Source organism: Lucilia sericata, unplaced genomic scaffold (genome assembly GCF_015586225.1).
Source record: "Lucilia sericata isolate MDLA Ls3-8-SP2 unplaced genomic scaffold, ASM1558622v1 Contig002478F_arrow, whole genome shotgun sequence".
Lineage (NCBI taxonomy): Eukaryota > Metazoa > Arthropoda > Insecta > Diptera > Calliphoridae > Lucilia > Lucilia sericata.
In genome coordinates this window covers 6,971-32,086 of record NW_023996258.1, presented here as the reverse complement: position 1 = coordinate 32,086, position 25,116 = coordinate 6,971, and the positions used below count along the sequence as shown (strand labels likewise).

Here is a 25,116-nt window from a genome sequence, read left to right as displayed (position 1 = left end):
GTTTACTGCAATTTCTTTAGTTTGTTAAAAAAAACATAAATTGTTTTTTTTTTCTGTATAATTAATTTTAAAATATAACAACGTATTTTTTTCAATAAAGTTGTTATTAAAACACAAACTTCAACTGTTTAGAAGTTTCTGGACTATTTTGCTAACATATTAAAAACGCGCTTTAAAAAAATAGTTTGTTATTAAGACCAATTGTTGAAACTACTTATTGGATTTGAAGCAAAAGTCTTACCAGATTAATTGTTACCACCTAAGGATTATTATTCGTGTTTAACAAGCAGTTTTATTTGAATTTAACGAATCTCCGGCGAATTAAGCCGGCAACATGAGTTTTCATAAAAGTGATTCACGTACGCCTTTGGCACCCACAGAATATACCGTAAGTTATTTGATTATTTCCCTTATTTTTTTTTTTTGTATTTGCAAAATTAATCTAACTGCATATTTATCATAATTTTCAAAGTCGTTTTTTTAGTTGTTATGACAACAATAAATACTATTATCAATTTGTATTAATTAGTTTTTTTTTTTCTGTATTATTTTGTTAATGTTTAATTTAATTATAAACAACAGAAAAAAAGTACATACATATTTACACAGCACAGTAGTTCTGAAAGTACTTGGTTTGTTGATGAGCACAGTGTTTTAGATATGTTCAATTTTAGGGTGGATTTTTGTTGTTTTTGGGAGTAAAAGAGATAGAATATTTAAAGCCAAAATTTGACTATAAACAAAAAAAAATTTGTGGAAATTTTCCATTCAGAATTGTGAGGAAATTATAAAACCGGCAAGCAAAAAAAAAAAAATAATAATAAATACTGATAAATGTCTACACGCAGTTATTTTTATCGCATTTTAAAGAAAAATTTACATTTAATAAATATTTATTATAATATATTTTTGCAACATATAGAGTAGGTATAAAAAGTTATAAAAATCTAAATAAACTTAAACGTCGATACTTTTAAACTTTTTATACTAAAACTGAAACCTGGAAAAAAATGTCCGGTTTTAAGGTCGACTTTTAATTTCGATTAACTCCCAAACAGTTTAGAGAGTTAAAAAGAAATTGCGCATAATATTAAGTATAATCTAGCATAAAGCTTTTTAAATTTAACGGTTAGTCTCTACTTAAATGAGTGATTAGTGGCAATAGTTTCTTTATATTCTGATTCACAAGGATGAATCATTATAATATGATTCAGCACTGATCATGTACAATACAATTTTTATTCACATATACTTAAGCTTTCTGAATTTACTTCTTAAGCTATTAAGTTTTGTCATTATTTATTTCATGATCCTAAGGTTTATAACATCGTTCATTCATAAGTCAGGTGCTAGCTGAGAGCTACAAAAAACCTTTTCTAGACTATAGTCCGAAATATTGTCTAGACCATTGTCAATCCAGACTATAGGCCAAGTTAATGTCCGGCTAATATATAAGCTACTCAATAACCTGAACTATAGTCCAGTCTATAATATAAACAAGTCTAAATTTGAGGTCATAGTCTAAGCTTCGTATGACTTATCAAGACTGTATTCCACTCTATAAACTAGATTATAGACTATACTATAGTTCAGACTATAGACTAGATTATAGTCCAGACTATAGACTAGACTATAGTCCAGATAGTATAGTCTACAGTACAAACTATAGACAAGACTATAGTCCAGAATATAGACTAGACTATAGTCCGGACTATAGACTATAATCCAGACTGTAGGATAGAATGTAGCATAGACTATAGACTTGACTAAAGTTTAGACTAGACTATAGTCTTGACTTTAGTCTATTATATATGCTAGACCATAGACTAAACTATAGTCTAGACTATATCCCAGAATATAGGCTACACTATAGTGCAAATTATAGACTAGACTATATTCCGGGGTATAGACTAGATTATAGTCCAGACTATAGACTAGACTATAGTCCATACTATAGGCGATACTACAATCCACACTATGGACTAGACTACAGTCCAGGCTATAGACTAGACTATAGTCCAGACTTTAGACTATACTATACTCCGGGCTATAGGCAGCACTAAAGTCCAGACTATAGACTAGACTACAGCCCAAACTATGGACTAGATTATAGTCCAGACTATAGATTATAGACTAGGCTATAGTCGAGACTATATACTAATCTATAGTCGAGATTATAGACTAGGCAATAGTCGAGACTTTAAACTAGGCTATAGTCTGGACTATAGTCCAGAATATGGATTAGACTATAGTCCAGAGTATGGATTAGATCAGACTATTGAACTAGACTACAGACTAGACTAGTTTTAACTATAGACAATAGTCCTGACTATAGATTAGACTATAGTCCAGAATATAGACTAGACTATAGTCAAGACTATATAGTGGACTATAGTCCAGTCTATAGACAAGAGTCCAGACTATAGACTATAACAATCGCGGATCCAGCTCGAGATTTTATTCCTCATTTTTATATTTTGTATGGAAATTTTTCGGTTTTGAGAGGGGGTTGTAAATTTCCCTTTTCCCTCCCCCGTGGATCCGCGCCTGGACTAGACTATTGTCGAACTACAGACTATAGTCCAGTATATACATTAGACTAGACTATACTTTTCATTATAGACAATAGTCCTGACTATAGACTAGACTATAGTCCAGCCTCTAGACTATGTTATAGTCCAGACTATAGCTTAGGCTGTAACCCAGACTATAAGTTAGGCTATAGTCCAGATATAATTCTTAAAGCTTCAGTTAATGGCTACAAATAGGTTAATATTTTTTATAAATTTTGGCATAATTATTTGTTCAATACGAAAAATTTTGTTTGAATAATAAACCCATCGTTAAAGTAATAAAGATAATAAGGATGTAAATAAAAACGAAACGAAATTAATATATATAGATAATTTCAAATATTTACTTATCTAAATTAGAAATTCATAGTAAATATATTGAATCAGAATATCAACATTAGATACCAAAGGTTGAAACAATAAAATATGAGTCAAATAATAATTATAGAAATATAACACAAAAATATAAAATAATTAACAAAATCACAAACTAAAATTATAGCAAAATAAAAATTTCATGCTAAAGCTTATAAAACGCCAAACTTTTTTTATCAACTAATTACTATAAGATTTGTATAGAAATAAGATGTCTGGAACAAGCCCCTCTAAAAATCATCACACACATAATTTTGTTTATATGACTCTCAACAATTTCATTTTAAATTTAAAAAAAAAATATTAAAAAATTATTAACATTTAATTAATTGCTCAAACCACATTTCACAGTTTATTACTCACTCTCACTCATATAGTATAAAATACACACAGATTACAAACAGACCAACAAAAAATTTCTTCAATTCAATCATTTTTGCCAGTGGAATTTTCCATTGCATTTTAATTGTTTGTATCAAACAATAACAAACACATGCGCACACGCACTCAAACTCTTACAGAAATGCATATGTACACTTTCAGAAAAAACTTGTATGTGTTGAAAACTCCATTATGAGCCTGTATAGGTTTGATATATTCGACATCAGCATAAAAATTTTATATGCAAACAAATACATACAAATATTTACTTATACATACATAAATTTGGTAAAAATTCTCGCTTTTGGTTGGATCAAATAACTTGTCCGTTACAAAAAAAAAAAAAAAAAAAAAAATTAAAAGAGAGAATTTTATAAATCATTTGGCTTAACATACATATTTGTATAATATTCTACCTACTGTGTCAGCAAATTTGTGGTGGTTTTAAGCCCACTGTGTGTTATTGTCTCTACTATATCTGTGAATGAGAGTTGTCTGCCTGAAAAAGGTGTTTAGGTTTAAAGTACAAATTATCTTGTGTTAATTGATATATAAATATTTATTTTAATGAGTTGTAAAAGAAATTATTGTTTTTAAATTATAATTATTTAAGATATTGGTATGATTTTTATAGGAAATTTACTGGTTATGAAGGAATTTTTAAGAACTTGTTGAATGACTAATTTTTCCATGGAGGTATTATTCAAAATTTGTGCAGTGCGCGTTGGATTATTGCGCTACTTATTTAATGCAGTTGTAGCATAACTTAAGTACGATCTGGTAGTAGGTTCTGAACTAGAGTATGGAGTATGTTCTGACCTATTGTTTAGACCATAGTAACTATCACAGTCTGTTCAATAGAGTATACAATAGATTAGACTATAGACTAGATTATAGACTAGACTATAGACTAGACTACAGACTAGACTACAGACTAGACTATAGACTAGACTATAGACTAGACTATAGACTAGACTATAGACTAGACTATAGACTAGACTATAGACTAGACTATAGACTAGACTATAAACTAGACTATAGACTAGACTATAGACTAGACTATAGGCTAGACTATAGACTAGACTATAGACTAGACTATAGACTAGACTAGACTAGACTATAGACTAGACTATAGACTAGACTATAGACTAGACTATAGACTAGACTATAGACTAGACTATAGACTAGACTATAGACTAGACTACTAGACTAGACTACAGACTAGACTACTAGACTAGACTATAGACTAGACTACAGACTAGACTACAGACTAGACTATAGACTAGACTATAGACTAGACTATAGACTAGACTACAAACTAGAATATAGACTAGACTATAGACTAGACTACGACTAGACTATAGACTAGACTACAAACTTGACTATAGACTAGACTATAGACTAGACTGTAGACTAGACTACAAACTAGACTATAGACTACTCTATAGACTAGACTATAGACTAGACTATAGACTAGACCACAGACTAGGCAATAGACTAGACTATAGACTAGACTATAGACTAGACTACAAACTAGAATATAGACTAGTCTATAGACTAGACTACAGACTAGACTATAGACTAGTCTATAGACTAGACTATCAGACTAGACTAGACTAACTATAGACTAGACTATAGACTAGACTATAGACTAGACTATAGACTAGACTATAGACTAGACTATAGACTAGACTATAGACTAGACTATAGACTAGACTATAGACTAGACTATAGACTAGACTATAGACTAGACTATAGACTAGACTATAGACTAGACTATAGACTAGACTATAGACTAGACTATAGACTAGACTATAGACTAGACTATAGACTAGGACTATAGACTAGACTATAGACTAGACTATAGACTAGACTATAGACTAGACTATAGACTAGACTATAGACTAGACTATAGACTAGACTATAGACTAGACTATAGACTAGACTATAGACTAGACTATAGACTAGACTATAGACTAGACTATAAGACTAGACTAGACTATAGACTAGACTATAGACTAGACTATAGACTAGACTATAGACTAGACTATAGACTAGACTAGACTATAGACTAGACTATAGACTAGACTATAGACTAGACTATAGACTAGACTATAGACTAGACTATAGACTAGACATAGACTAACTATAGACTAACTATAGACTAGACTATAGACTAGACTATAGACTAGACTATAGACTAGACTATAGACTAGACTATAGACTAGACTATAGACTCGAAGACTAGACTATACTAATAGACGATATACTAGAATAGACTAGACTATAGACTAGACTTAGACTAACTATAGACTAGACTATAGACAGACTATCTATAGATAACTATAGACTAACTATAGACAGACTAAACTAACTATAGACTAGACTTAGACGAGCTCTAGATATTAATACTATACAGACTAGATATATTTAGAACTACCACAACTTTTCTGATAACTATTGTGTGGACTATTTACCCAAAGAAAAAGTACCGAAGATGTCGTGGGGTACCAAGGTAGGTTTCGTTATCAAAAAGTTTTGAAAGAAGTACTAAGTACTGAATTTACCATGCCTCGTTCAAACATTTTCTTATATTTTTGCACACTATTAAAATAGCTCTACTTTTAAAGCCCTATTATTAAAGTTATTCACTTTATTTGTCCCCCTACTTAGGTGTTAATTTCATTAAAGATTCTACTTATAACTTGATATTCAAATTTCAACAAATTGTGTAATTTTTTTCCAAATAGTTTACAAATTTACGTAGTATCACAAAAACTGCATATGTACTTCATGCAACTTTTTTTTGTTAAACAATAGATAAGATAAAAATGTACTTACATTCCTGTATAGATATATAACAGACAAATAAACAAAAAATATATAAATAATATTTGGTATACAAAAAAACAAAATTCAAATTCCTTAAATGGTTACAGCTACAAAAAAAATCTGACAATATTTTTTTTTAAATTTTTTGCGCATAATATAAAAAAATGTTTTTTTTAAACAATAATTTCAATGGAAATTTTCCACTTTGTAATATGAGGAAAAGTGTGCAAAGCGTAGAACAAATATTTGAAATTAAATTGTAATTAAATAAACACAATTTTGTTTTAAAACATTTTTTTAATTTTCTTTATGTCACTGTGCTAAAGTATAAAGTCAAATTTCTAATGATAATTGTTGTAGGAAAATGTTTAATTTGAATTACAGTAAAAGCTAAATTGTAGGATTCATTAAGAAATAATCTCCCATTTGTAATTGGAATAAAAATTTCAGTTTTCAGTCATTTTCTTTTGTAGGAACATGAAGTGTAAATCCCCAATTACTTCCACTAACTTACTGAACCAGTTTGGTAAAATATTTCCAACAGCTGTTTCTGCTTGTCTTTTTTTCTATGGTCATTTCCTATACCACATCCTACTCCAAAAGTCCGCATATTTAATAAGTCTAAAAACTTCGTAATATTGCAACTTTTTTTCATTATTTCCACTACAATAAATTTTGTTACATTTCTTTAGAACAAAAAAAACATTCACAACTATAAAGAAATATGTTTAAATGTTTTCTTAATTTACATAAACTCATTAAAAATTCTAAAATCTTGAACTTGTATTGTCAATAGCAGCTAAAAAAATTTTGCAAACATACCAGTTTTAACAATTCTTTGACACTCTTTTACTCCTTAAGAAAATACTCTTTATGATTTCTTGTAAAACAAGTATTTTGTACTTTTAAAAAACTTTATAAAATTCAGAAAAGAACTTTAAGATTAAACGATCTTTTTGTACTATATTTGGTACCTTTATATCCTATAGTACATCTGTTATGTAGATCATAAACTAGAATTTATATTCCAAACTGTAGACTACACTATAGTATCGACTATAGGCTATACTATAGAATAGGCTGTAGCCTTGTCTATAGAACATACTATAGTCCAGACTATAGAATAGACAATAGTACACATTATTGACAAGACTATAGTTTAAACTACACCATACTGTCCATACTGTAGACTACACTACAGTTGTGACTATAGACTAGACTATAGAATAGGATCTAGTCCAATCCATAATACAGATTATAGACTAGATTATATTCAAGACTACAGAATAGACAACAGTCCATAATATAGACTAGACTATAGTCGAGACTATAGTCTAGTCTATAGTATATAGTATAGTACAAACTACGAACTGGACTATAGTCAAGTTCAGTAGACTAGGATATAGACTAGACTATTGACTAGGCTATAGAATATACTTTAGACTAGATTGAAATATATACTCGACTATAGAGTATATATAGACTCTAGACTGGACTATTGACTAGATTTTAGACTGGATTATGGGCTAGATTATAGTCCATACTATAGATTAAACTATAGAGCAGACTATAGGACTATTATAGTATAGACTATAGTCCAAACTATAGACTAGACTGTTGTCAAGACTGTAGATTAGGATATAGACTGGACTATAGACTAGAATATAGAATTCACTATATAATGAACTAGACTATAGAATATACTTTAGACTAGATTACAATATATACTCGACTATAGAGTATATATAGACTAGACTATTGACTAGATTTTAAACTGGATTATGGGCCAGATTATAGTCCAGTAAAGATTAGGCTATAGACCAGACTATAGGCTAGACTATTGACTAGACTCTAGGCCAAACTATAGACTAAATTGGACTAAAGATTAGGCTATAGACTAGATTATAGAACAGACTATTGACTATATTTTAGACTGGATTATGGGCTAGATTATAGTCCAGACTATAGACTAGATTATAGGCAAGACTATAGGCTAGATTACACTAGACTATAGACTACACTATAGACTAGACTATAGACCAGACTATAGACTAGACTCTACTCCAAAATATAGGCCAATTTGGACTATAGATTAAGTTATAGACTAGACTATTGATTAAACTATTGACTAGACTATAGACTAGACTTTGTCCTAGACTTAGTTCAGTTTAAAAACTTGACTATAGTAAAGAACTTAAACTAGGAGAGAGTCAAACCTGTAAACTAGACTATAGTCTAGACCATAACCTAAACTAGGCTATAATGTAGACCATAACCTAGACTAGGCTATAGTCCAGACTATACACTAGACTATAATCCAAACTATGGGCTAGATAATTGTTCAGACTATAATCCAGACTATGAACTAGAGTATATATAGTCCACGCGTAGACAATACTATATTCCGGTCTATGACCTGACTTTAGATTATAAACAAAAATATATTCCGGTTTATAGTTGAAACTGTAGTCCATGCAATTCCCTACATTTTTGTTCAACCAATCCCACTGTATAACTTCACAAAGTAATGACGTTGCTGTGACGTCAATCTATAACAGTTATTTTTCTAAAAACCACAAGAATTTGTTTTTAAAAAAAATCAAGTTAAATAAAAACATTTACAACAAATTGTATTTGCACTAATTAAAAGCGTGCTTAATATTAGAAATTCTATTAGAAAATTTTTAGCACATTTACAAATCATGCTTTTTAACTGTCAAGCAGATGTCGTTGTTTTTTTTTTTTTTTTTGTTTTTCTCATTATTTGCCAAATTTAGACATATTTGAATACATTTTATAGTTGTAGAATGAAAAAAAAATTTAATATAATTTCGATTTCGTGTTACAATTTCCACACACAATTAAAATAAAACACGTGATAGTATGATGAAAATATTAACAATAAATTTTTTATTGTTCTTTCTCAAAATTTCATTTATAATAATTTATACGTTCAACAATTTGATTGCTTTCTAAAAATATCTATTTCATTACATATTTACAAATAGTTATAAATATTCACAAATATTAGCTATATAGTATTTAGTTTCGAAGTAAATACAAAAACACTAAAGTTAATATTAATTTATTAGAATTTATTATTTTTTTCCCCGATTTAATTTGTACAATTTCCTTATGATTAAAATGGGAACGACAATAAATCATTGTCTGTTGGGGAGAAAGAGAGTTAACCGAAAGCGTTATAATTATAACTATAAGTGAGATAATTGTCAATTTAATGACAGTAAAACATTTTTGTTATTATTTTATTTTTAGTTCGCTGCCTATAATACCTCTACTATTAAGTTTGTAACATATTTAGCAAATATATTGCTTTCAGCTGTTTTATATAAAGCATTATAGACCAGCAAGAACCCCTGTATAGTGCAATTTACAGTCGACGCGATCATATACGCCTTATTTCATTATCATTTCATTAAATTTTTTTTTTCACTTTTTGAAACAGACACTACCCATTAAAATATTATATAATTAAAATTCAAACAGCTTGTGGCTCTTATAATATGGAATTATTCATTTTTTTAATAAAATAAAATATAAAAAAATCTGCATTAAAATCCAAATAGCTTTTATTGTAAAATATAACGCTGATTTCATCATGATGTAGAAATATTTTGAATATATGTATAAAAAATTATTTGATTTTTTTGTAACATTTGCTGTAAACAGTCGTGTAGGTTGTGGTTTTTAACTCTCGTGATTGATAAGAATTTCATTTTTAGAATGCACGTTGTCGCAGACAGTATGTATAATGGGAAATATGCAAATTAGGTGTACTGAAAAATTATAGAGATAAAACTAAGACTACAAACTAGAATATACTCCAGACTATAGACTGAGCTACAGTTCAGACTATAGACAAAACACCAAATTATAATCCAGACATGGACTAAACTTAAAGTCGAGGCTATAGTAGCCTTTAGACTAGACTGGACTATAGACTAGACTATAGACTAGACTGCAGACTAGACTGCAGACTAGACTATAGACTAGACTATAGACTAGACTATAGACTAGACTATAGACTAGACTATAGACTAGACTATAGACTAGACTATAGACTAGACTATAGACTAGACTATAGACTAGACTATAGACTAGACTATAGACTAGACTATAGACTAGACTATAGACTAGACTATAGACTAGACTATAGACTAGACTATAGACTAGACTATAGACTAGACTATAGACTAGACTATAGACTAGACTATAGACTAGACTATAGACTAGACTATAGACTAGACTATAGACTAGACTATAGACTAGACTATAGACTAGACTATAGACTAGACTATAGACTAGACTATAGACTAGACTATAGACTAGACTATAGACTAGACTATAGACTAGACTATAGACTAGACTATAGACTAGACTATAGACTAGACTATAGACTAGACTATAGACTAGACTATAGACTAGACTATAGACTAGACTATAGACTAGACTATAGACTAGACTATAGACTAGACTATAGACTAGACTATAGACTAGACTATAGACTAGACTATAGACTAGACTATAGACTAGACTATAGACTAGACTATAGACTAGACTATAGACTAGACTATAGACTAGACTATAGACTAGACTATAGACTAGACTATAGACTAGACTATAGACTAGACTATAGACTAGACTATAGACTAGACTATAGACTAGACTATAGACTAGACTATAGACTAGACTATAGACTAGACTATAGACTAGACTATAGACTAGACTATAGACTAGACTATAGACTAGACTATAGACTAGATATAGACTAGACTATAGACTAGACTAGACTATGGACTAGACTATAGACTAGACTATAGACTAGACTAGACTATAGACTAGACTATAGACTAGACTAGACTATAGACTAGACTATAGACTAGACTATAGACTACATAAATATACCATGATACAGACTATAGACCTCTAATATGTTTCTCAATACTGGCAGTGCAGTCCGAATGGACCATTAGTGTTGAACTGATTTTAAATTTAATACAACTAATCTGCAACGTAATGCAATTTTGTTAATAACTTTTAAAGTAAATCATTAAACATTTACAAAGTGTTAATTGATTTAAATGGAAAAATGCTATGGTTTTAAGATTAATGTTTAAAGGTCTAGTAAAAGAATTTAAATTTTATAGGAATAAAATTAATATTCTATAAATCTTAAGAAAAAAAGAGATTTGTAGGGGAAATAAAAAACTATTTATAAGAATTATAAAAGAATTTTTGCAATTGCTAAAAGAATACATATTAATAAGATATTTATAATAGGTTTTCTAATCAAAGTAAGTTTTGTAATCTTTTGATTCCATATTACCCATAAATCCTTAAGTAGCGTTCTAAACGCACGCCTTATTAAGCGCCATGTTTTTTCCAATATCCGGTTTATTTATACAACTACTTTATAACAGTTTATTAAACCAGGTGTTTAGTAGTTTATGACACTAAAAAAAGAAATGTATTGTTTAACAATTATTTAAGTGTTTGAACAAAAAATTAACAATACATTCATTCACAAATGCAAAAATAATTAAAACATTACAAAACAAAATCAATGAATTTATTGCGTTGTAAAAAATAAAATTTACAAAAAAATCTATCATGCGGAAATTGAAAATATTTTTTTAAAATGTTGACAAAGGCGGCAGCACTTCTAGCTGATGATGGGATGGAAAGGTGAATGAATTCTTTTAAGACTTTTACTTAAAAGACATTGATAAGAATTGATTCTATTTAATGAAAATCATATGAAGTCAACGATGACGTTGATGATGACATATTTATTACTGTTTATTAAGGGAAATTAAATTTATTTTAAGCTCAATAAGAAAGTCTTTAAATGAATTCTTTTAAAATTTTTTTACAGACATTGATAAGAATTTGTAATGATTCATAATTTTTTTAAAATAATCAAGAGATAATATATAAGTTTTTGATGAAAATATTGTTTTTTTGTTATGAAAAATCCATTTTGATGAAATTTTCAATTTTTGATAAAAAATAAAATTTTTTGCTAAATAATTACCCACCTCTTTCTTGCCCATTCTCAAAAAAATTCCTCTGCCTCTGTTTTCAAAAATAGATTTTTTTATTTTAAATTACCACAAATAACACAAAACAATTAAAAAGTAATTTATAAATAAAAAAATCACACCGTTTTTTTTAGTCATTAAAATTGCCAACAAATTAAAACTCTCCATATATCAACACAATGAAATCGTAAATGTAATATGAAAAAACAAACTGAAAATAAATAAATACATAAAAAAATATAATAATTGACTAAAGCTCTGGCAATAATGATTATAAAAAGGTTTGAAGTGCATTTATATTAGCAGTAAAATTTAATCTTTTATTACCGCATTTATGATTGAATAAATGTATAAATACTGATTGACTGACTGACGTCTGGCTTGGCATGTTCTGATTTTTATAGCAACAAAACGTTTTAAGTAAAATGTAAATGTTGCTGGCACACATACGAAAAACGTGCTGCTTTGTTATCACATTTTGTTTATAAACAATGTTGCAAACGAGTTGAATAAACTGTTAAATGTGAAAGGCCTTGTGGGAAATTTTTCCGAAGAAAGGCAATCGAACTGAACTAGAACTAAACTAGAACTGAACTAGAACTGAACTAGAACTGAACTAGAACTGAACTAGAACTGAACTAGAACTGAACTAGAACTGAACTAGAACTGAACTAGAACTGAACTAGAACTGAACTAGAACTGAACTAGAACTGAACTAGAACTGAACTAGAACTGAACTAGAACTGAACTAGAACTGAACTAGAACTGAACTAGAACTGAACTAGAACTGAACTAGAACTGAACTAGAACTGAACTAGAACTGAACTAGAACTGAACTAGAACTGAACTAGAACTGAACTAGAACTGAACTAGAACTGAACTAGAACTGAACTAGAACTGAACTAGAACTGAACTAGAACTGAACTAGAACTGAACTAGAACTGAACTAGAACTGAACTAGAACTGAACTAGAACTGAACTAGAACTGAACTAGAACTGAACTAGAACTGAACTAGAACTGAACTAGAACTGAACTAGAACTGAACTAGAACTGAACTAGAACTGAACTAGAACTGAACTAGAACTGAACTAGAACTGAACTAGAACTGAACTAGAACTGAACTAGAACTGAACTAGAACTGAACTAGAACTGAACTAGAACTGAACTAGAACTGAACTAGAACTGAACTAGAACTGAACTGAACTAGAACTGAACTAGAACTGAACTAGAACTGAACTAGAACTGAACTAGAACTGAACTAGAACTGAACTAGAACTGAACTAGAACTGAACTAGAACTGAACTAGAACTGAACTAGAACTGAACTAGAACTGAACTAGAACTGAACTAGAACTGAACTAGAACTGAACTAGAACTGAACTAGAACTGAACTAGAACTGAACTAGAACTGAACTAGAACTGAACTAGAACTGAACTAGAACTGAACTAGAACTGAACTAGAACTGAACTAGAACTGAACTAGAACTGAACTAGAACTGAACTAGAACTGAACTAGAACTGAACTAGAACTGAACTAGAACTGAACTAGAACTGAACTAGAACTGAACTAGAACTGAACTAGAACTGAACTAGAACTGAACTAGAACTGAACTAGAACTGAACTAGAACTGAACTAGAACTGAACTAGAACTGAACTAGAACTGAACTAGAACTGAACTAGAATGAACTAGAACTAGAACTGAACTAGAACTGAACTAGAACTGAACTAGAACTGAACTAGAACTGAACTAGAACTGAACTAAACTGAACTAGAACTGAACTAAAACTGAACTAGAACTGAACTAGAACTAGAACTGAACTAGAACTAGAACTGAACTAGAACTAGAACTGAACTAGAACTGAACTAGAACTGAACTGAACTAGAACTGAACTAGAACTGAACTAGAACTGAACTAGAACTGAACTAGAACTGAACTAGAACTGAACTAGAACTGAACTAGAACTGAACTAGAACTGAACTAGAACTGAACTAGAACTGAACTAGAACTGAACTAGAACTGAACTAGAACTGAACTAGAACTGAACTAGAACTGAACTAGAACTGAATTAGATCTTAACTCGAACTAAACTAGAACTGAACGGTAAAATTCGATATAAAGAGTTCATAATCATGTGGTATCCAACAATCTTTCTTGGCCGACAGACTATACCATCATACTTGTTTTTAATTGCGTTTCATAAATTCCAACCATATATTTATTTTCTAATATCTTATCTACGTTTCAAAATCCATTTACATCGTTTGTCGTAAAACAAATGTCAAGGTTGTTGTGTGCATTATTATAAAAACGAAAGAAAAAGATGATGATTCTCAACAAGTATTTTATCACTCATACGCCTTCGTTGGCATTTTAAAATACACACTTAATATTTAATACAGACATCGAAATAGATAAATGGAAAAAACTAAATAAATTTGGTTAAAATTAGAAAAAAGCTGCTAGAGCAAAAACAACTACAAAAAGCTTTCATATATTATAATTAATTCTAAAACAAACAATTTGTTTTTCGAATTATAAGTAAAATAAACATTTTCGAACAAAACGTGCAGACAAAAACACTTGTTTTATTACAAAATGCAGGCAGCCACAATTTCTTGAAGAGTATGTGTGTGTATGAGTGTTTTTGAAATTATGAAAAGCAAAAAATTAAAATAGAAAATAAATATTTACTATTTAATGGCACAATTCTAGGATGATATAAGAAATATTAATATATTTTATTATTATGACATTCAGCTATTATGAGGAATAGTCATATGATACACTTATTTCTGCCTCTTTTTTTTTTTCTTTAAAAGGATTTTTTGTCGAAACAGTTTTAAAATCAATATCTTCTAAAATCTTTGCTATCAAAATTTCATATTTGAATAATCTATCGTTCACTTCAATTGTTGCAGCAGTGATTAAATGATAAATCATCAGAATAATCACTGCTGTGATAAAATACTTTATCACAGTCAACTGATTTGAACACAAATTATAAATTTCCTCAACAACAAAATTGCAATTTGCAAACTATCATAATCATCAAAATATCACAGCCCCACGATGTTTTCCTCATAGTCGAGCATGTGCTGCCGGTGATGATGTTGATACAAGAAAAAATTTAATAAAATGTAATATTTTGTTGACTAAATAAATTGGCAAATACTTGCTAATAGAATAAAATGAAATCAAATCGAATCATTTTAAATGACGTTATTTTATAGCAAACTAAAAATAATCACTCACAACAAAAAAATAGCATAAAAATCTATTGGCTTGATTTAATTTAGACTTTGTTCATTTCTTGTTTTTTTATGAAGGTAATTGACGTGTTGTTTTATTTCTAAATTTTGTTGAGGGAATAAATAGCAAATGATAAATTGTTTGCTACTTGTTAAAAACAAATGTCACTGTTATAAAAGTTGTTAGTGTCATTTGTTTTTTTAGTTTCTATTTTGTTAATTATTGTAGGTTTTCTTACAATTTATTTTTATTGAAATAGTCTTTTTTTTTGGCAAATTCAATTTAGATTTTACATATTTTAGTTGTTCTTAAGGTATGTACGTTCACACTGTCCAAATATTCTAAGAAAACTAACTACATACTACTTCTTCTAAAATTATGCATGTTTCCAATTCATGGCATATTTTATAGCATAAGAGCTTGCACTATTTTTTATCAAATATTTGTTTATTGTGACCATATCTTTAGTTTATCATGTTTTGATGTGTGATAATCATTGCTAATGACACTCAAGATCCACTACACACGTTTTAGCAGTCATTATTCTATTAAAATTTAAGAAACAATAAAAATATTAAGAATCATACTTGTGTACCCATTTACCTTGTTTAAATTCAATTATGTTAGTTTGTGGTTAGTGTTATGAATTGAAATAATCGGTTACCGGTTTAAAATACATAGAGTTTTTAGAATAATTTCTAGAAGAATTTTAGTTTAGTTCAGTAAACTAGAAGTTCAGTTCTAGTATAGTTCTAGTTAAGTTCTAGTTCAGTTTTAGTTCAGTTTTAGTTCAGTTCTAGTTCAGTTCTTGTTCAGTTCTAGTTCAGTTCTGGTGAAGTTCTAGTTCAGTTCTAGTTCAGTTCTGGTGAAGTTCTAGTTCAGTTCTAGTTCAGTTCTAGTTCAGTAGTCAGTTCTAGTTCAGTTCTAGTTCAGTTCTAGTTCAGTTCTATTTCAGTTCTAGTTCAGTTCTAGTTCAGTTCTAGTTCAGTTCTAGTCCAGTTCTAGTTCAATTCTAGTTAAGTTCTAGTTCAGATCTATTTCAGTTCTAGTTCAGTTCTAGTCCAGTTCTAGTTCAGTTCTAGTTCAGTTCTAGTTCAGTTCTAGTTCAGTTCTAGTTCAGTTCTAGTTCAGTTCTAGTTCAGTTCTAGTTCAGTTCTAGTTCAGTTCTAGTTCAGTTCTAGTTCAGTTCTAGTTCAGTTCTAGTTCAGTTCTAGTTCAGTTCTAGTTCAGTTCTAGTTCAGTTCTAGTTCAGTTCTAGTTCAGTTCTAGTTCAGTTCTAGTTCAGTTCTAGTTCAGTTCTAGTTCAGTTCTAGTTCAGTTCTAGTTCAGTTCTAGTTCAGTTCTAGTTCAGTTCTAGTTCAGTTCTAGTTCAGTTCTAGTTCAGTTCTAGTTCAGTTCTAGTTCAGTTCTAGTTCAGTTCTAGTTCAGTTCTAGTTCAGTTCTAGTTCAGTTAGTTCTGGTTCAGTTCTAGTTCAGTTCTGGTTAGTACAGTGCAGTTATATGTAGTTCACTGTGAACTAGTAATTAAAGTATAGCAACAAATTTTGTTTGAGCAAATTCCAACCAAAACTTATTTTGTAATGAAAAGGTAAAATTTGTTCCAAGAACAAAACTTAAGCTCAAGTCGTTTTATTGGCAATTTAAAAGGTGGCACAATCTTAACCCTTGATAGCTTTTGTTATTAAATTAAAAATAACCGAATCAAATGCAAATTTAAAGAGGTATTCCTAAGCGCAAAAAATAAACTCAAGTGACATCTTAGTTTTTATTTAGTGCCACAAATCATAGTTAAATTATTGACTACATTTTATATGTAAATTTTCATTTAAATTATATACTCATGGTACACAAATAAATTAAAATACATGTACTATGTATTTAGTTAAATAGACAAAATACTTGTTGCTCGATGTTGGCGTTCAAATGAAACCACCGAAAAAACTCAGCAGCGTAAAAGGAAAATTATAGTATAAATCGTATAAATGTATGTATGTATTCTAAGAGTATTTTAACTACTACTAAAATCTATGGCAGAGGTGGACAATTTCAATTATTTTATTTTTTTTTGTGATTTTTTTTTTAATTTTTGTTTTTTTGCATTAATTTTCGTGTATTCTCCTCGAACTACATGATGTTATTGTTACTCTTAGTAGTGATTTCGAATTTTACACTCTCATCAAATGATCAGTTGAGGTCAGTAGATCCGGAAGACAAGTTCTTGTAAACGCTACAACAAACTACTACACTACACTATTTGTATTCAAAATACAAGAGATTTTGCAAAATACGAAACAGATTTAATAAATAATAACAACTACAAAAAAAAAAAAAAAAAAAAAATATTAAAATAAATTATATTAATAAAAACATAATATGTTTTTGTTTTGCAAATTGCTTGAGTAGAATAACACACAAAGTAAATTATTAATTTCAATTTGGGTATTTTTCCAACACGTTAATCTTTTTGGTCGGTTAAACCAATTTGATTTTGATTTCGTGACCAATCCACAACTATACTGGATAGTTATTTTAAAGCGTCGCGTATGTCGCATAGTTGTCAGTTTTTGAAAGACAATCGTGTCGCGGCGAATCCTTCAAGCTGAACTCCTCAAACCTCCCATTGCCGCCAACAGCGAAACTTCTCAAATCCCAACTACAAAACGACGACTGCGAATTACAATCGTTTGCGAATGCCATACGAAATCATAGTACGACTACACCCATAAATCGTGCGCGTGAAACACGTCTCTCATCGGCCGCTCTCCAGACGTCATCAGCTGAAAATGTCCCTTAAAACAGGGTTAGACCCACCACCAGCACCCTCCTCAGGGGCAGCTGGAGTGCAATTGAATATGTCGACTCAAGGTTTAAGTGGTTAGTATTTAGGAAGAAATTTTGGGAGACTATTTATTGCAAAAGTGATTTATGACACGAAAAATTATTGCCCAAAATATAAAAAAAAATATTTCATTAAAATTTTATTTTAATAAACGCAATTGCAAATTTTGCATTCAAGGTTGTTTACGAAACTTACGTTTAAAAAAATGCGACAAAATTAATTTGAATAAACTAAACAATTTTATATTTAACAAAGGAAAACATCTTTTAAATGAAAATATATAGACTAACAAAAATAAAAGAAAAAAAGAAAATAAAGACAAAGAAGTCAGCGATTATTTTTATTTGATGTCAAAAATTTACGTCAATTTTCATATAAGTGAATGATTAAAAAACTGAACAAAATGAAAATTCTAAAAAATCGTTTTCAACAAAGTAACCATTAAGGACTCTTTAAAGTAACCATTAAGGACTCTTTAAGTGTATAAAAACCAACAGTGATGACAGTAATAACCATAATGACAAAAAAATTTCTTTTTAAATTAAGAACTCTAGTTCTAGTTCAGTTAGTCAGTTCTAGTTCAGTTCTAGTTCTAGTTCTAGTTCAGTTCTAGTTCAGTTCTTAGTTCAGTTCTAGTTCTAGTTCAGTTCTAGTTCAGTTCTTAGTTCAGTTCTAGTTCGGTTTCTAGTTCAGTTCTAGTTCAGTTCTAGTTCAGTTCTAGTTCAGTTCTAGTTCAGTTTCCAGTTCAGTTTTAGTTCAGTTCTAGTTCAGTTCTAGTTCAGTTCTAGTTCAGTTCTAGTTCAGTTCTAGTTCAGTTCTAGTTCAGTTCTAGTTCAGTTCTAGTTCAGTTCTAGTTCAGTTCTAGTTCAGTTCTAGTTCAGTTCTAGTTCAGTTCTAGTTCAGTTCAGTTCTAGTTCAGTTTCTAGTTCAGTTCTAGTTCAGTTCAGTTCTAGTTCAGTTCTAGTCAGTTCTAGTCAGTTCTAGTTCAGTTCTAGTTTCAGTTCAGTTCGTTAGTTCAGTTCTAGTTCAGTTCAGTTCTAGTTCAGTTCTAGTTCTAGTTCTAGTTCAGTTCTAGTTCAGTTCTAGTTTCAGTCTAGTTCAGTTCTAGTTCAGTTCTAGTTCAGTTCTAGTTCAGTTCTAGTTCAGTTCTAGTTCAGTTCTTTAGTTCAGTTCTAGTTCAGTCTAGTTCAGTTCTAGTTCAGTTCTAGTTCAGTTCTAGTTCAGTTCTAGTTCAGTTCTAGTTCAGTTCTAGTTCAGTTCTAGTTCAGTTCTAGTTCAGTTCTAGTTCAGTTTAGTTCAGTTCTAGTTCAGTTCTAGTTCAGTTCTAGTTCAGTTCTAGTTCAGTTCTAGTTCAGTTCTAGTTCAGTTCTAGTTCAGTTCTAGTTCAGTTCTAGTTCAGTTCTAGTTCAGTTCTAGTTCAGTTCTAGTTCAGTTCTAGTTCAGTTCTAGTTCAGTTCTAGTTCAGTTCTAGTTCAGTTCTAGTTCAGTTCTAGTTCAGTTCTAGTTCAGTTCTAGTTCAGTTCTAGTTCAGTTCTAGTTCAGTTCTAGTTAGTTCTAGTTCAGTTCTAGTTCATTCTAGTTCAGTTCTAGTTCTAGTTCAGTTCTAGTTCAGTTTAGTTCAGTTCTAGTTTCAGTTCTAGTTCAGTTCTAGTTCTCTAGTTCAGTTCTAGTTCAGTTCTAGTTCAGTTCTAGTTCAGTTCTAGTTCAGTTCTAGTTCAGTTCTAGTTCAGTTCTAGTTCAGTTCTAGTTCAGTTCTAGTTCAGTTCTAGTTCAGTTCTAGTTCAGTTCTAGTTCAGTTCTAGTTCAGTTCTAGTTCAGTTCTAGTTCAGTTCTAGTTCAGTTCTAGTTCAGTTCTAGTTCAGTTCTAGTTCAGTTCTAGTTCAGTTCTAGTTCAGTTCTAGTTCAGTTCTAGTTCAGTTCTAGTTCAGTTCTAGTTCAGTTCTAGTTCAGTTCTAGTTCAGTTCTAGTTCAGTTCTAGTTCAGTTCTAGTTTCTAGTTCAGTTCTAGTTCAGTTCTGGTTCAGTTCTAGTTCAGAATCGTAGTTATTTCAAGTTTCAAATCATTCGCCAAAAACAAAACAAATTTTGATTTAAATTCACGATAAACAAGTCTCGTGAAAACTATTGAATCTATCAAACATAAAAAACAACCAATACCCAAACCATTTCCGCTGATTTTAACAATACTCGTGATTTTTCAGCGTTTTTTCTTATTTTTAAAAAATTTCAAATACTTTAACGAATTCTGGCAATAAATTCTTAAACATTTTTTTCTACTTCAATGAACTTGAGAATGATTTAAAAATAAGTGAAAGCAATGTCTATCTCTAGTTTGTCGGTTGGTCTAACTCGTCTGTCAGTCTTTAGAAAAAAAGAAGCAACAAAAGATAAAATTCAAATATAAAGTATATTTAATTGCAAAAAAAAAAAAAATATGTTTAAAAAAATATATAACAAACTACTTGTAATTGTATTGTGCAAATTTATGACGTTATAATTGCCCCAAATATTTAATAGTTTCTGGTTGGTGTATTTTTTTATTTTTTTTTTTAAGAAAACACATTCTTTATAATCACACAATATTTTTTTGTATACATATAAACAATTTTATGACGTATACATATATAAACAAAAATATTTTTTTAATTTTACATATATAAACAATTAATGTTTCAATTAGATTTGGTGGGTGGTGTGTGTAAGCGATTTTTAACATTGAAAATTGTAAACAATGCACTGTTGTTTTCCAAAGAAATTATTGAAATTTTGTTTAAAAAAAAACATTTAATTAAAAAGATGAACAATTGATATTTTGCTCGAAGGATTTAATTTAAATTTAATAAATATATTTAAAATATTTGTGATCTTAAAAGATTTTTTGCCCTTTGCATTTGTAACGAACATTTAAAAAAATGATTATTTAAAGATCTCCTAAGAACTACTGGGACTCAAGAACACGATAATTCTCTTTGCAGATTTATAAACAGATAACTGATATTTTCTCTCTCATTCGATCAATACTTCCTTGGTATTACCAAATTATCGCAAGCGATCCGATAAATAACGATTTTTATCTATCACTTTTTTCCTTTAAAAATAAAGCTGTTAATTCCTTTTGTATTATTTTTCTTTGATTTAATGACCTTAGGATAGGATCGTGACTTGTTCTTGTACTGAGAAAAATTTTAAGATTAAAACTTACAGTGACATTAATTATATGTTTCTGTCTTTCCCTATTGAGAGAGAAAATTTTTTTCACTACGAGAAATAAGCGACTTTTTCGAACTGTAAGATATTCTCAATTGCGAGAGGAAAATTCGTAACACAAGGTATTGCTCTCATTACGTACACGTGAAAGCAAGAGTATCTATGCAGATCTTCGTTGATAGCTGGTCCAAACTGCTTCCCGATAAACATTATTATTTCTTATTAAAAATGATAGTATTTTTGTTTATTTCCAGCAGGGAACACACGCAAGATTTGGCAAATATTTGTAATTTTTATCGCTCATCAAACAATATTTTTCATTGCGAGAGGGAAAACTCAATGTTTCAATAAAACGCATGAATAAACAAGATTAGTTGTGTTTTGTTTGCTATCAATGAGTGTTAACGCTTAAAGTTAGCAACAAACGAACATTACCTGACTTGGCATCACTCCACAGAAGAAATCTGCTAAAACTTGAAATTATTTACATTTTCTTAAAAAAGGTTTTTTTATTTGATATTTTTTTTGATTTAAATTTTATTTTAAAATATTTTTTTATTGTTTGACATAAACACATTAATATTTGTATTTTTATTTTTGAATTGGTAGCACTTTTATCGACGTTAAAATTAACTTGTATAATTTTACACGTAACTCCTAACGTTTATAAATTTTAAATTTATATGAAATTGCCTTTGAACGTTAGCAACAAAACACAACTATTATAAAATTAAAATGCGTATAATTATATTCAAATATGTACATTAGGGTAGTCTCGACTACAATAGAAAACCGAAGTGCTAAAGGCAGTTCAATTCTTGTTCTAGTTCAGTTCAAGTTCAGTTCTAGTTCAGTTCTAGTTCAGTTCTAGTTCAGTTCTAGTTCCGTTCTAGTTCCGTTCTAGTTCAGTTCTAGTTCAGTTCTAGTTCAGTTCTAGTTCAGTTCTAGTTCAGTTCTACTTCAGTTCTAGTTCAGTTCTAGTTCAGTTCTAATTCAGTTCTAGTCAGTTCTAGTTCAGTTCTAGTTCAGTTCTAGTTCAGTTCTAGTTCAGTTCTAGTTCAGTTCTAGTTCAGTTCTAGTTCAGTTCTAGTTCAGTTCTAGTTCAGTTCTAGTTCAGTTCTAGTTCAGTTCTAGTTCAGTTCTAGTTCAGTTCTAGTTCAGTTCTAGTTCAGTTCTAGTTCAGTTCTAGTTCAGTTCTAGTTCAGTTCTAGTTCAGTTCTAGTTCAGTTCTAGTTCAGTTCTAGTTCAGTTCTAGTTCAGTTCTAGTTCAGTTCTAGTTCAGTTCTAGTTCAGTTCTAGTTCAGTTCTAGTTCAGTTCTAGTTCAGTTCTAGTTCAGTTCTAGTTCAGTTCTAGTTCAGTTCTAGTTCAGTTCTAGTTCAGTTCTAGTTCAGTTCTAGTTCAGTTCTAGTTCAGTTCTAGTTCAGTTCTAGTTCAGTTCTAGTTCAGTTCTAGTTCAGTTCTAGTTCAGTTCTAGTTCAGTTCTAGTTCAGTTCTAGTTCAGTTCTAGTTCAGTTCTAGTTCAGTTCTAGTTCAGTTCTAGTTCAGTTCTAGTTCAGTTCTAGTTCAGTTCTAGTTCAGTTCTAGTTCAGTTCTAGTTCAGTTCTAGTTCAGTTCTAGTTCAGTTCTAGTTCAGTTCTAGTTCAGTTCTAGTTCAGTTCTAGTTCAGTTCTAGTTCAGTTCTAGTTCAGTTCTAGTTCAGTTCTAGTTCAGTTCTAGTTCAGTTCTAGTTCAGTTCTAGTTCTGTTCTAGTTCTGTTCTAGTTCTGTTCTAGTTCTGTTCTAGTTTGTTCTAGTTCTGTTCTATTTCAGTTCTAGTTCAGTTCTAGTTCAGTGTAGTTCTGTTCAGTTCTGTTCTAGTTCTGTTCAGTTCTGTTTAGTTCTGTTCTATTCTGTTCTAGTTCGTTCTAGTTCTGTTCAGTTATGTTCTAGTTCTGTTCTAGTTCAGTTCTAGTTCTGTTCTAGTTCTGTTCTAGTTCTGTTCTAGTTCTGTTCTAGTTCTGTTCTAGTTCTAGTTGTTCTAGTTCTGTTCTAGTTCGTTCTAGTTCTGTTCTAGTTCTGCTAGTTCTGTTCTAGTTCTGTTCTAGTTCTGTTCTAGTTCTGTTCTAGTTCTGTTCTAGTTCTGTTCTAGTTCTGTTCTAGTTCTGTTCTAGTTCTGTTCTAGTTCTGTTCTAGTTCTGTTCTAGTTCTGTTCTAGTTCTGTTCTAGTTCTGTTCTAGTTCTGTTCTAGTTCTGTTCTAGTTCTGTTCTAGTTCTGTTCTAGTTCTGTTCTAGTTCTGTTCTAGTTCTGTTCTAGTTCTGTTCTAGTTCTGTACTAGTTCTGTTCTAGTTCTGTTATAGTTCTATTTCGTCCTAGTTCTAGTTCTGTTATAGTTCTATTTCTGTCCTAGTTCTAATTCTATTCTAGTTCTGTTGTCTTGAAGCCTCCCTAATCCTCATTTTTCGCATTGAATGGTAATATCGAAACGTAAATAATAATTTTTGTGGGTTATTTGAAATAGTTAATGATGATCAGATACAAAAACAATAAAATTTAATTGAAAAATATTAAGTATTTTGCGTTTTTTGGGAGATCTACTAAAGAATGAGTACCACGCTCTAAACAAAATACAAATACAAGTGCGTTTCTGAGTATGTACCTTTTTTGACTACAAGAAAGAAAATTTGAAAATCGTCTAAAAAAACACACACATGAAATAATTGAAATCCGCTAAATGATCGTCTATAAAGTAAATATGTATGTTTAAATGTGTGTAAATTATTTTTTATTTCTTTTTTGTTGTTTTAATTTAAACAAAATCTAAAATCTATATTGTATTCTATATGTATGTAGAAATTGTTGTTAAATTATTTTTGTTAATTTGAACTTGTTTGAAATTTATTTGCAGAAAATACCGACAGTTACGACGGGCTATGATAACGAGAAGCATAACGGCTCAGGAATAATAACGCGTCTGTAAATCAAACAAAGTATGTTTTTAAATCATTTTACTATAACTAAAATATTTTACTATAAAATACGGTTGAAAAAATATAAAAAAAAAATTATAAAAAAAATATAGACTAACAATTTTTTTAAAACTATAAAAATTTATATACTAATCGGTTGTCGGTATTAAGTAGTTGTAAATAACTATATTTTTATATATACATAATTCCTATATAAATAGACTTTATAAAAAGTCTTATAAAAAAACTATAAGAAACAATGTATAGAATATTGAAAATGAATCTTCAACATCAATGGTTTGAAATGTATACTTCTTCGGATAGATTCATACGTTCGGATATGGCGGATGTACGGCTCAACAAGCCGCAGGCTCAACCCTGCCCTTAGTGATATCAAGGAAAAAGGGTGGCAGTGCAGATGATTCCGAAGATGTCAATTATAATCCATTCGAGCACCGGAAAGTCGAGCATCCAACATCGTAAGTATTGAAAGTTTTGTTAGTACTTTTAAGTTTTTTTTTTGATTGAAAAATATTTGTATGCAAAAATTTCTCGGATTTTAAAAGAAATTTAAAAACAAATATTTTAAACTTGTAATGATTTTCCCGCATTTTAAGATAGAAAATTGAACTCAAATTTTGGCAAAACATT

The 25,116-nt window shown here is 29.9% G+C and overlaps 1 protein-coding gene and 1 long non-coding RNA gene across 2 annotated transcripts in view; both read left to right on the top strand.

Moving 5' to 3' along the window:
- The first annotated feature begins 319 nt into the window (after positions 1-319).
- Positions 320-24,826, top strand: LOC119613977. Its single transcript, XR_005232286.1, has 3 exons — positions 320-388; positions 24,405-24,486; positions 24,790-24,826. It is a non-coding gene; the product is annotated as an uncharacterized LOC119613977 (long non-coding RNA).
- Positions 335-25,116, top strand: part of LOC119613976 (proton-coupled amino acid transporter-like protein CG1139) — a gene marked incomplete at its 3' end in the record, with an annotated part of 31,680 nt that continues 6,898 nt past the window's right edge. The window contains exons 1-2 of the mRNA XM_037970056.1: positions 335-388; positions 24,790-24,944. Of these exons, the coding sequence (XP_037825984.1) occupies positions 335-388; positions 24,790-24,944 (209 nt within the window). The remainder of the gene's footprint in view (positions 389-24,789; positions 24,945-25,116) is intronic.